Genomic DNA, 14,595 nt, shown 5'->3' with positions numbered 1-14,595 from the left:
CCTCTGCTGTTAAGTTACACACCATGTTATGAAATTTAACACCTCTGATGTTAAGTTACACACCATGTTATGACATTTTACACCTCTGCTGTTAAGCTACACACCATGTTATGACATTTTACACCTCTGATGTTAAGTTACACACCATGTTATGACATTTTTCACCTCTGATGTTAAGTTACACATCATCTTATGACATTTCACACCTCTCATGTTAAGTTACACACCATGTTATGACATTTTACACCTCTGATGTTAAGTTACACACCATATTATGACATTTTACACCTCTGATGTTAAGTTGTACACCATATTATGATATTCTACACCTCTGATGTTAAGTTGCACACAATGTTATGACATTTTACACCTCTGATGTTAAGTTACACACCATGTTATGATATTTTACACCTCTGATGTTAAGTTACACACCATGTTATGACATTTTACACCTCTGATGTTAAGTTGCACACCGTGTTATGACATTTTACACCTCTGCTGTTAAGCTACACACCATGTTATGACATTTAACACCTCTGATGTTAAGTTACACACCATGTTATGATATTTTAGATTTCTGATGTTAAGTTACACACCATGTTATGACATTTTACGCCTCTGATGTTAAGTTACACACCATGTTATGATATTTTACGCCTCTGATGTTAAGTTACACACCATGTTATGATATTTTACACCTCTGATGTTAAGTTAGACACCATGTTATGACATTTTACCTCTCTGATGTCTAGTTAGTTACACACCATGCTATGATATTTTACCACTGATGTCTAGTTACACACCATGTTATGATATTTTACCTCTCTGATGTTTAGTTACTTACACACCATGCTATGATATTTTACCTCTGATGTCTAGTTACACACCATGCTATGATATTTTACCTCTGATGTCTAGCCACACACCATGCTATGATATTTTACCTCTCTGATGTCTAGTTAGTTGCACACCATGTTATGACATTTTACACCTCTGATGTTAAGTTACACACCATGTTATGAAATTTAACACCTCTGATGTTAAGTTACACACCATGTTATGACATTTTACACCTCTGCTGTTAAGTTACACACCATGTTATGACATTTTAGATTTCTGATGTTAAGTTACACATCATCTTATGACATTTTACACCTCTGATGTTAAGTTACACACCATGTTATGACATTTGACACCTCTGATGTTAAGTTACACACCATGTTATGACATTTTACACCTCTGATGTTAAGTTGTACACCATGCTATGACATTTTACACCTCTGATGTTAAGTTACACACCATGTTATGATATTTAACACCTCTGATGTTAAGTGACACACCATGTTATGATATTTTACACCTCTGATGTTAAGTTACACACCATGTTATGATATTTCACACCTCTCATGTTAAGTTACACACCATGTTATGACATTTTACACCTCTGATGTTAAGTTACACACCATGTTATGATATTTTACACCTCTGATGTTAAGTTACACATCATCTTATGACATTTCACACCTCTCATGTTAAGTTACACACCATGTTATGACATTTTACACCTCTGATGTTAAGTTACACATCATGTTATGACATTTTACACCTCTGATGTTAAGTTGTACACCATATTATGACATTTTACACCTCTGCTGTTAAGCTACACACCATGCTATGACATTTAACACCTCTGATTATAAGTTACACACCATGTTATGATATTTTAGATTTCTTATGTTAAGTTACAATCCATGCTATGATATTTTACCACTGATGTCTAGTTACACACCATGTTATGATATTTTACCTCTCTGATGTCTAGTTAGTTACACACCATGCTATGATATTTTACCTCTCATGTCTAGTTACACACCATGCTATGATATTTTACCTCTGATGTCTAGTCACACACCATGCTATGATATTTTACCTCTCTGATGTCTAGTTAGTTGCACACCATGTTATGACATTTTACACCTCTGCTGTTAAGTTACACACCATGTTATGAAATTTAACACCTCTGATGTTAAGTTACACACCATGTTATGACATTTTACACCTCTGCTGTTAAGCTACACACCATGTTATGACATTTTACACCTCTGATGTTAAGTTACACACCATGTTATGACATTTTACACCTCTGATGTTAAGTTACAAATCATCATCTTATGACATTTCACACCTCTCATGTTAAGTTACACACCATGTTATGATATTTTACACCTCTGATGTTAGGTTACACACCATGTTATGATATTTTACACCTCTGATGTTAAGTTACACACCATGTTATGACATTTTACACCTCTGATGTTAAGTTGCACACCGTGTTATGACATTTTACACCTCTGATGTTAAGCTACACACCATGTTATGATATTTTACACCTCTGATGTTAAGTTGCACACAATGTTATGACATTTTACACCTCTGATGTTAAGTTACACACCATGTTATGATATTTTACACCCCTGATGTTAAGTTACACACCATGTTATGAAATTTAACACCTCTGATGTTAAGTTGCACACCATGTTATGACATTTTACACCTCTGATGTTAAGCTACACACCATGTTATGACATTTTACACCTCTGATGTTAAGTTACACACCATGTTATGATATTTTACACCTCTGATGTTAAGTTACACATCATCTTATGACATTTCACACCTCTCATGTTAAGTTACACACCATGTTATGACATTTTTCACCTCTGATGTTAAGTTACACACCATGTTATGACATTTTACACCTCTGCTGTTAAGTTACACACCATGTTATGACATTTTACACCTCTGATGTTAAGTTACACACCATGTTATGACATTTTTCACCTCTGATGTTAAGTTACACATCATCTTATGACATTTCACACCTCTCATGTTAAGTTACACACCATGTTATGACATTTTACCTCTCTGATGTTAAGTTGCACACCGTGTTATGACATTTTACACCTCTGATGTTAAGTTGTACACCATATTATGATATTTTACACCTCTGATGTTAAGTTGCACACAATGTTATGACATTTTACACCTCTGATGTTAAGTTGTACACCATATTATGACATTTTACACCTCTGCTGTTAAGCTACACACCATGTTATGACATTTAACACCTCCGATGTTAAGTTACACACCATGTTATGATATTTTAGATTTCTTATGTTAAGTTACAATCCATGCTATGATATTTTACCACTGATGTCTAGTTACACACCATGTTATGATATTTTACCTCTCTGATGTCTAGTTAGTTACACACCATGCTATGATATTTTACCTCTGATGTCTAGTTACACACCATGCTATGATATTTTACCTCTGATGTCTAGTCACACACCATGCTATGATATTTTACCTCTCTGATGTCTAGTTAGTTGCACACCATGTTATGACATTTTACACCTCTGCTGTTAAGTTACACACCATGTTATGAAATTTAACACCTCTGATGTTAAGTTACACACCATGTTATGACATTTTACACCTCTGCTGTTAAGCTACACACCATGTTATGATATTTTACACCTCTGATGTTAAGTTAAGTTACACACCATGTTATGAGATTAGATTTCTGATGTTAAGTTACACATCATCTTATGACATTTTACACCTCTCATGTTAAGTTACACACCATGTTATGACATTTTACACCTCTGCTGTTAAGCTACATACCATGTTATGACATTTAACACCTCTGATGTTAAGTTACACACCATGTTATGATATTTTACACCTCTGATGTTAAGTTACACACAATGTTATGACATTTTAGATTTCTGATGTTAAGTTACACATCATCTTATGACATTTTACACCTCTCATGTTAAGTTACACACCATGTTATGACATTTTACACCTCTGCTGTTAAGCTACATACCATGTTATGACATTTAACACCTCTGATGTTAAGTTACACACCATGCTATGATGTTTTACACCTCTGATGTTAAGTTACACACTATGTTATGATATTTTACACCTCTGATGTTAAGTTACACACCATGTTATGATATTTTACACCTCTGATGTTAAGTTACACACCATGTTATGATATTTTACACCTCTGATGTTAAGTTAGACACCATGTTATGACATTTTACCTCTCTGATGTCTAGTTAGTTACACACCATGCTATGATATTTTACCACTGATGTCTAGTTACACATCATGTTATGATATTTTACCTCTCTGATGTCTAGTTACTTACACACCATGCTATGATATTTTACCTCTGATGTCTAGTTACACACCATGTTATGATATTTTACTTCTGATGTCTAGTCTCACACCATGCTATGATATTTTACCTCTCTGATGTCTAGTTAGTTGCACACCATGTTATGACATTTTACACCTCTGCTGTTAAGTTACACACCATGTTATGAAATTTAACACCTCTGATGTTAAGTTACACACCATGTTATGACATTTTACACCTCTGCTGTTAAGCTACACACCATGTTATGGTATTTTACACCTCTGATGTTAAGTTACACACCATGTTATGACATTTTAGATTTCTGATGTTAAGTTACACATCATCTTATGACATTTTACACCTCTCATGTTAAGTTACACACCATGTTATGACATTTTACACCTCTGCTGTTAAGCTACATACCATGTTATGATATTTAACACCTCTGATGTTAAGTTACACACCATGCTATGATATTTTACACCTCTGATGTTAAGTTACACACTATGTTATGATATTTTACGCCTCTGATGTTAAGTTACACACCATGTTATTATATTTTACACCTCTGATGTTAAGTTACACACCATGTTATGACATTTTACCTCTCTGATGTCTAGTTAGTTACACACCATGCTATGATATTTTACCACTGATGTCTAGTTACACACCATGTTATGATATTTTACCTTTCTGATGTCTAGTTAGTTACACACCATGCTATGATATTTTACCTCTGATGTCTAGTTACACACCATGTTATGATATTTTACCTCTGATGTCTAGTCACACACCATGCTATGATATTTTACCTCTCTGATGTCTAGTTAGTTGCACACCATGTTATGACATTTTACACCTCTGATGTTAAGTTACACACCATGTTATGAAATTTAACACCTCTGATGTTAAGTTACACACCATGTTATGACATTTTACACCTCTGCTGTTAAGTTACACACCATATTATGACATTTTACACCTCTGATGTTAAGTTACACACCATGTTATGACATTTTAGATTTCTGATGTTAAGTTACACATCATCTTATGACATTTTACACCTCTCATGTTAAGTTACACACCATGTTATGACATTTTACACCTCTCATGTTAAGTTACACACCATGTTATGATATTTAACACCTCTGATGTTAAGTTACACACTATGTTATGATATTTTACACCTCTGATGTTAAGTTGAACACAATGTTATGACATTTTACACCTCTGATGTTAAGTTACACACCATGTTATGATATTTTACACCTCTGATGTTAAGTTACACACCATGTTATGACATTTTACACCTCTGATGTTAAGTTGCACACCGTGTTATGACATTTTACACCTCTGCTGTTAAGCTACACACCATGTTATGACATTTAACCACTGATGTCTAGTTACACACCATGCTATGACATTTTACCACTGATGTCTAGTTACACACCATGCTATGATATTTTACCTCTGATGTCTAGTTACACACCATTCTATGATATTTTACCTCTGATGTCTTGTTACACACCATGCTATGATATTTTACCTCACTGATGTCTAGTTACACACCATGCTATGATATGTTACCTCTCTGATGTCTAGTTACACACCATGCTATGATACTTTACCTCACTGATTTCTAGTTACACACCATGCTATGATATGTTGCCACTCCGATGTCTAGTTACACACCATGCTATGATATTTTACCTTAATGGTATTTGTGTAGTAGCACATCAAATTATGATATTTTGTCGGTGAAATATTTGTTTTCTCAACTTTATCATGTCGGTGGTCAAAATATAAATAACTTATCAGAACATTGTTTTATGAAGTGGTCTCTTGAAAGTATGATAGATGGGTTGAAAGGTTTACTGTGATTGGTTTTAACATAAACACGAGAGCTGTTTGATAAGTTGTGAGACACACATAAGAAGTAAAATCTTTTAGGTCAATAAACAACAACTTGAGCAAATTGTTTCGCTGTGACAAGTCAGTAACATAAGCAGGGGTCTCAGAGCTTTGGGAAATGGACAAACATGAGACGCGTGCAGTGATCAAGTACTTGCAGAAAAAAGGCTCAACACAAAAAAAGCCAGTCATGAAGATAGGAGTACAACGATAGAGGAGGTCGCCCTTTCCTAAGCGACCGTAAAGAGGTAGGCAGCAGAGTTTAAGCGTGGCAGTGAGAGCCTTGAAGACGACCCCCGTCTTGGAAGGCGAGTTACGTCAGCAACACCAGAAATGATCCTGAGAATTCACGACCGGTGAATGGCTGCTAGTTCAGGGGGCATTTCCCAGGACAGAGAACATTCAGTTATCACAGAAGGTTTGGCAATGACAATGCATCTGCTCGTTGTAGTTTCAAAGCTTCCACCTGTTCCTAAACATTAAGGAAGCTCTAGCTGAACGACTCGAACGATGACGCTAGAGTAGCTATGGAGAACCTTTTGGATAGCCCAAACCTACCAACAAACGTTTCTCCTCAAACCTTCCACGTTATAGTGCTAACTCCTAATGGTACAATTGAACGGATAATCGCTCTATTGGTTTTATTTACACACAAAACATAACAACGTTAGCCCAGGGTCACCCTAATGAAGGAATGTCGCTTTGTTATCCAATCAAAGTTCCAAATGCGCTCTTCACAGCTTTCATGAGAGGGAAAGCTTTGCCACAGATGCCCTTGAAGTCGTCCATGTCCAGGGCCCACACCATCACACCGCCAAAACCGTTGTCGATGACGTACTTCACCTACAACGCAAACGAGATGGTGTCTTTAGAATCCTATAACTATTTGCCATTGGCACAGTGCTAAAAGAAGACTTTAAAACAACTTGTATATTTGCAAACACTCTCCTATAAAAATACAAAGAAAATACAATCAATTTTCAAACCACACTGCTGTTGTACTGTTGGTGCTATTCCATTAACTTATGTGATTCGAGTACAACCATGCTACACTTTGATCCCTTATCAAAATACACATCTAATCAGAAGTTTCAAATTACTTCAATGGGATGATATTGTTATGAAAATACAGTTTTTGTTATTTGTGTATGAATGGGCGGCGGGGTAGCCCAGTGGTTAAAGCGCTCGCTGTTTATGTCTAATGTCCGGGTTTGATTCCCTCTTTGAACCGAATTCTGGTGTCGCCATATTGCTAAAATATTGCTAAAAGCTGTGTACGACCCAACTCACTCAGTACTTGTGTAAATACTGCTGAAGCTTGTCAGACCACTGAGGGTCGCCTCACCTTCGCCGCCAGACTCTTCTCATCATCATAGCCAACCCACTGGTTCTTGCTGACCAGGAAGGGCACCTTCTGTGCGTCGATACGCTGACCAGTGGCGCCGTCCTGCAGGATCTTGCACACCTGCATACAGGAACACCACTGAGTGCACTTTCAATTACAATAGTTGCTTTTGTGTTTATTATCTAGCTGATAAATACAACAACAACAACTACTACTACTACTACTGCAACTATTTATTTTTATTTTTTTTTAAATTTTATATTATTATTATTATTATTTTTATTTTTTTTATTATTATTATTATTATTATTATTATTATTATTATTATTATTATTACTATTATTATTATTACTATTTACAGAATAAAATAAATAATTGCAGCAAAGAGGGTTTGGGTGATCCTGGCACAGTCAGGTTAGTTGGTCATCATGAGCTGGAAGGACAAATGGAATAAGTGTATTGAGGTGAATGGAGATTATATTGAAAAATAAAAGTGCAAAAGATATTCATATTGAAGTTGCATCCCACTCACCTCATAGTTATACTGGCGCCCCACTTTCCTCATAATACGCAAGCGTTTCACTTACTTCATAGTACGCTAGCATCCGACTCACCTCAAAGTACGCTTGTGTCCGACTCACCTCACAGTACGCTAGCATCCCACTAAACTCAAAGTACGCTTGTGTCCGACTCACCTCACAGTACGCTAGCATCCCACTTACCTCAAAGTACGCTTGTGTCCGACTCACCTCACAGTACGCTAGCATCCCACTTACCTCAAAGTACGCTTGTGTCCGACTCACCTCACAGTATGCTAGCATCCCACTTACCTCAAAGTACGCTTGTGTCCGACTCACCTCACAGTACGCTAGCGGCCAACTCACCCCATATGACGCTTGCATCCCACTCACCTCACAGTACGCTAGCATCCCACTCACCTCATAGTACGCAAGTGTCCCATTCTCTCCCGAGTAGGTGCCTGCTTTGCCCGGCCCAATTACATTCCCTCCAGCCAGAGTGTAAGTCCGACTGTAGAAGGGGAGCCCCAGGAGAATCTTGTCTTTGGGAACTCCCAACTGTGCCCAGTACGTGGCAAGGTAGTCCTGTAGAAATCGTACAGATGAGACCGAATCTTGTGTTTTTTCACAGTGATCAATATCACAGAATTGTGACAATAAGGTTACATCATTCAAATGACTGCCAGTGAAAGAGACAAGGGAGATCGGATCTCAGCGAGATAACAGATATACCTTGACTCATTTAAGCACGATCCCAGCACACTGTAACACTGGCGAGCCCCATGCATTTTACAAGCACAAGGCATTAGTGGCCTCTTTACATTCAATACCACAGGGACTTTCTCTGTTGAAACGCATCAAACTCTTAAAATGATTATGTCGTCCCTGCTGTGACCACTCATCACGAAGCGTCACTTACGACGTTATAAGTCTTGTCGGTGGGCGTGCCGTAGAGGGCGGAGTGGTGAGCCGCCGTCTGAATCTCCTCCCAACCCCCATGCATGTCGTACGTCATCAGGTTGATGAGATCCAGGTGACTGAAGATAATTGAAACATGAAGGCAGTGGTCGTATTGGAAGTTGGGACAACTCACTCACTCACTCACTCACTCACTCACTCACTCATCAAAGCAAATCCGATTCTTGACTCCATTAAACAAGTGCCGCTCATTGACTGAGCTGTGTTCAGAATTATTCGGCCGTGTTTGCAGGTTTCGGCAAATGGTTCAACACGACCTGCGATGCTTTGGGCTTTCATCTACATTAGTCCTGAGGACAGTGTATTGGGCGTGACTACATACCAGTACTGACCTGCCGAGGACAGTGTATTGGGCGTGACTATACACCAGTACTGACCTGGCGAGGACAATGTATGGGGCGGGACTACACACCAGTACTGACCTGGCGAGGACAATGTATGGGGCGGGACTACACATCAGTACTGACCTGGCGAGGACAATGTATGGGGCGGGACTACACACCAGTACTGACCTGGTGAGGACAATGTATGGGGCGGGACTACACATCAGTACTGACCTGGCGAGGAGAGTGTATGGTGCGGAACTACACACCAGTACTGACCTGGCGAGGACAATGTATGGGGCGGGACTACACACCAGTACTGACCTGGCGACTTTGACCGCCTCGTACGACACGTTGACCCGGTAGGGACTTGGGCCCAGGGCAGCGGTTAATAGGAGCCTGTCCTTGCCCGTCTGAGATGCCTCGGTCTCGAAAGCTTGACGTATTAGCTTTAAGAGAAATTGAGAAAGTCACACCATATTAAATGACTCTGTTTGATTAATATACATGAACAGATCTGCTTTATGTTTACATGCATTATATAAGCATAAGGCGAAAAGTCAGGGATTTAAAGTAGAGTCACTTCCGCTGTAGTCATTTCTATTGAGTGAGTGAGCGAGTGAGCGAGTGAGCGTGTATTAGTTTTAAGCCGCTTGTAATATTTCAGCAATATCAGGGCGGGGCACGCCAAAAACCTGGTTTTTACACATTGTACCCTTGTGGGGTATGGAACTTGGGCCTTTAACTACAAGGCTACTCCGCCGAGCCAGTTTGCAAAAACCTGGCATATTGAATAATTTCGCAAGCTGTCGAAATGTTATGCTTGAGCATGTTACAGTGCATGGATACAGGACGAGTTTGCTTTACCTATCGAAAATAGATGTTTACAGTAAAAGAATACTATTAAATCCTAGCAGGGACGTTGTCGGGGTGTCGCATTTGTATCACTGTCACATTGTCGCGCTTTGGTTAATTTTGACACTTTTTGCTTGTTTTTGTAAGGGCGAAAACGCGACAATGTCCCTTCTAGGACTCCATACAATTCCTCTACGGATTTGGCAGGGTTTGTGTGTGTATGACTCACCTGAATCATCCTTGTGAATCGTTGCTTGTCACTTGGGGGGCTTCCTCTGGTTGCCGGAAATTCCCAATCTATGTCAAGGCCGTCAAAGTTTCGGCTGCGTAGGAATGTGATGGCGTTTCTTGCAAAGGTGTTGATGTTGCTATCAGTTGATGCCAGAGTGGAGAATTCTTTGAGCTTGCCTGTCCAACCCCCAATAGACAGAAGTAGTTTCAGGTTGGGATCCTGTTTCTTCAAGCTCGTAAAACGATTGTACCTAAAAAACAAAGTAAAAACAAAAATATTTTACGTTTACATCAGAACTATTTTTTGTTGGACGTTCTTGACTTCATATGTTCAAGGGGCAATTGACTTCCGGGTGGCGAGGCAGTTCGCTATACAGAGTTCAGTCCCTTAGAAGTGTTAGTATCCGTTGGGTTCGAATCTTAGATTCGTCCTTATTATGATCATATATTGTTAGCACCATACCCGTATTCGAGGGTTTCAGGTAAGTGATTAATTTCTTCGACAGAGGAAGATGAAGGTTCCAGAGTCGTTCAGCTGCAAAGCTAATACAGGGGTACGCGTGAGATTTAGAGCATGTGACCTTAGATAAATCAGCAGTGTCAAACCTATTTTTGCATCAATTTTATATATTATCCTTGCAGTATTGACGAAATTCGGAACCTATAAGTGGATAGATAAATCACCATCTATGGCATCAAAATCCATTTACATATGTAAAACTTACCGCCCCAAAACTAGAAAGTGCAAAGGTGCCTTTACTTGTTTTTTCGTAATTATGGAGACATGTGAATCCCAGTGGTTTAAGACGGTACAGAGTTGTGTTCCTTAGTAATGCCAGGAGCCGCTGACAATGTGTTCGAATCCTAGATTAGCACCGATATCATTGACAGTCTCACTAACTGATAGACGGGCGGTGTGGTGTGGTGTGGTGTGGTGTGGTGTGGTGTGGTGTGGTGTGGAGTGTGTGTGTATGTAGGGGTTTAGTATTCCAGGAGTTATAATTCCCCCAGAACACGTGTAACTTTCCACTGCATTATCATCAAGTTTAGTGATTGAATAATATGCATGTCATTGTACAAAAAAACTGTTATTATTTGGGACAGATTTCTTCTAAGGGACGTAACACTGTACCTCGCGTTGCGGCGTTTTGGGCGACTCGGCCACCAATGCCGCCGTTACACCCTTGCCTAGATGATGTATGAAAATGCACATACATGACAGGATCGTCCGAAGGATCTCCCGGGATAATTTTAGTTCCGGAGGTGTCAATTTCGGCGAAGGCGTATGAGAGGTGTGTGCACAGGTTGACACCGACGTCTTCGGGGTTGAAGGCCACGGGATCGGCACGGTAACGTGCCCAGCCGGCAAAGTAGCAGAACCGCTGATATTTCACCGCTGTTGATGAAGAACCAAAGCTACATACAGAACTGAATAGAGCGTAGTTAAAGGTCCCGTTCAATGATGTTTGCAGCAAAGTTCCAACAAAGTTCTTTATGTAACTGTAGGTTTGTATACGTTTGTAAACAGGTCGAATCATACTCAACAGTTGTCACGGTACCACAGACAGACAGACAGACAGACATCCCCCGCCACCCCCCCCCCCCCCCCACACACACACACACACACACCTTCACGAACACACACATACGCATCACCCCTTGAATGTGTTCATCCTCGATTATCAAGGGTAATATATCTTCATTCAATTATGATACATACCCTGGAACCATCCGCCACCATAGGTTCGTTTTAAATCCGGCCCGAGTGACACGAGGCTTGAAATAGCCGTATAATCAAATGACACCGTCTCGGATGTGTATGGGTAATCCGGACAAACACGCACGCACGCACGCACGCACGCACGCACGCACGCACGCACGCACACATACACACCCCACACACACCCCCACTTCACACCCACCCCCACCACCATCCATCCAACACACACACACACCCCAACCTGTGTTTTACATTGATATACATATTATCGTTTCCAGCTACAACTTTAGTATATTTTTTTATCGAATAAATATATGAAGGACTCGTGTGTAAGAGGCGGCAATTGCGTAATGGAGATAGTTGAATTGGGCGAATTGGTCCGGGTTATCTAAATATGGAAAATAATGATAAACTGGATAATCGAGGGTGGAATAACAAAATCGGGTTGATAACCCGATTTTATGAAGCAAATCGATATGTGGTATAAATGGATTGTGGACGGTGCAGCTTCCCGAAAGTACACTGCCGGACAAGTGAAAGTATACACCTGTTTGAAGGCTAAAAAATGAAACAAACAAGAAATAGTTTTCGATGGTGACGTATCTGACACGGGTATCAAAGTTTTTGTTTTTACCTTGTTTGCAGTCTTTCGGCGACTGTTTTCATCCTGGTAACCTTTCAAAAACGCTTTTCAAATCCAAGTTTCAGTGTGTATACTTTTTATGCCCGGCATTTTTGTAAATAAAGGCAACTGACCGTCGGTCCCACATGCTAACAATATGAAGCAAAATAATATCTTGTCGAGTTAATTTCCGCCTAAATGATTGAAGAGTGCCTATTAGAAAGTTCAATACTAAGACTTTGGGTCGACACAATCGCTATTCACGCGGCCGTGTATCTTACCGTGGGCCTGCCATGCTACCAGCAAGAGTGTAAACTGCAACCACGAATACATCCCACAAGAACTAAACAGCCTGCAAACAAACATTAATAAATTCAACCGCGAGCTTCACAGCATCTTTGAGTATATTTCAAATTCACACTTTATATTTGCAAAGTCTGTACATTTTCAGAGGAACCAAGTTGAACATTTGCATGTGTGTGCGTGCGTGCGTGCGTGCGTGCGTGCGTGCGTGCGTGCGTGCGTGCGTGCGTGCGTGCGTGTGTGTGTGTACGTGTGCTTAGTCCTAGTCTGGGCAAATGCCGTATTTATAGTGCTAGCCACTGTTTAACAAGGATACAATATACTGACTCTGAGCCCCGACAAGTCCATCTTTTGTCAAAGTACTGCCGAGCGCAAGGCAGGGTAACAACAAGTGCCATATGTTAACGACTTGGTATGATGCATTCTGGGATCGAACCACCGAACTTAAGCTCTCAGGGCTGACAGCGGAGACGACAGAGTTGGTACGACGTAACAACGCTTGAACACTATTTCAGTTGCAAAAGGACTTTTCAGTTAAATGACTAGACACATGTGCAATGGAACATATGTTCTTTGTTCAGGGTGTTATCCTAACGTTCATTCAAGCATTTGTAATTCGAAAGCTTCACTGTCAAGACTCGAACAAACAGAAAAACAAACTTTTTTTGTTGATAAGGACTATTTTTGTAAGAAAGACCCACCAACTTAGGCAAATATCATTATGCTAATTGGTAAACACGGTTACAAAAACAATATTGTTTCAACATCTATAGTGCAAAGGTTATACGGATATTATACATGGTTAAAAAAACGTTAAATCACTCGGACCCTAGGCCCCGTTCCACAAAAGCGATCTTAGCGCTGAGGCGATCCTGACTCACATACTTTAATATAGATCTCCGATAGCTGTAAGCTGAGGTCGCCTGGTGGAACAGGGCTCTAAATGCCCTGCTAACTATAGGCTTTACCTGCTCTAACCTCAGTGTAATATATATAGTCTACCTGCACAAACTGATCAAACCCTCGAACATATGTTCTTGATACAAATGTTCAAGGGATTGGGCAAAAGTTATCCAACTGAGGTGGCCCTATCCTTAATACATATGTACAGACATTGATGTTTAATTATATGCACTACATAACTACAAAGTAACAAAAAGGAAAAGAATTAACAAGAAAAGCATAAAGAAATACTTTATATTTTTTTCAATCTTTAAAACTGCCTTAGCACAATGTAAAATTGCGAAACCGACTCTAGGTCTGTATGGGCCTACCTTCGTCCAAGTTACCTGTTTCTCTATAGGTATCTCTGTGATAAGACACGATGTCTACGTGGGTCGTATGAGAACTGGCACAGGTAACTATAGTGAACGTGTCTGTGGCCCATTACTGCGACAAAACTGTTATAATAATATCCGGCATATTTTTTAATCATACATTTTAACAATTAACCTAACCTGACTTTTGAAGAATTGTGGTGAAATTAAATCAAGAATTCAAACATAAATATAAGCGTCAAAAGCCTTTGAATATTCTAAAGAAATCATACATACCTGTGTTTTAGTGGAAAACGCCC

General features: G+C 39.5%; 1 protein-coding gene across 2 annotated transcripts; it reads right to left on the bottom strand.

Moving 5' to 3' along the window:
• Window positions 1-6,750: 6,750 nt before the first annotated feature.
• Window positions 6,751-14,595, bottom strand: LOC139468037 (chitotriosidase-1-like). Of its 2 annotated transcripts, none has more exons than XM_071249725.1 (9): window positions 14,573-14,595; window positions 12,998-13,068; window positions 11,590-11,770; window positions 10,373-10,625; window positions 9,613-9,737; window positions 8,907-9,024; window positions 8,408-8,572; window positions 7,470-7,589; window positions 6,751-6,967 (listed from the first exon to the last, which is right to left on the bottom strand). In XM_071249725.1, the coding sequence occupies exons 2-9, from the start codon at window positions 13,047-13,049 to the stop codon at window positions 6,830-6,832; spliced, it is 1,152 nt and encodes a 383-aa protein (XP_071105826.1). In that variant the 5' UTR covers window positions 13,050-13,068; window positions 14,573-14,595; the 3' UTR covers window positions 6,751-6,829. The 2 variants fall into 2 exon arrangements, with proteins under 2 accessions (XP_071105826.1, XP_071105825.1); XM_071249724.1 differs by lacking the exon at window positions 14,573-14,595 and adding an exon at window positions 14,294-14,403.

Source organism: Haliotis cracherodii, unplaced genomic scaffold, assembly GCF_022045235.1.
Source record: "Haliotis cracherodii isolate W230 unplaced genomic scaffold, xgHalCrac1.p SCAF_2, whole genome shotgun sequence".
In the NCBI taxonomy this organism is placed as follows: Eukaryota; Metazoa; Mollusca; class Gastropoda; order Lepetellida; family Haliotidae; genus Haliotis; species Haliotis cracherodii.
Note: the sequence above shows the minus strand (reverse complement) of the source record. Positions and strands in the feature narration are given on the sequence as shown.

Excerpts from the sequence above, each read along its gene's own strand:
- LOC139468037 (XM_071249725.1), bottom strand. The coding sequence starts at position 13,049 with ATGTATTCGTGGTTGCAGTTTACACTCTTGCTGGTAGCATGGCAGGCC. Across the intron at positions 9,738-10,372 it reads GATTCACAAGGATGATTCAG|CTAATACGTCAAGCTTTCGA; the intron begins GTGAGTCATACA and ends TTTCTCTTAAAG. Across the intron at positions 9,025-9,612 it reads GAGGCGGTCAAAGTCGCCAG|TCACCTGGATCTCATCAACC; the intron begins GTCAGTACTGGT and ends AATTATCTTCAG.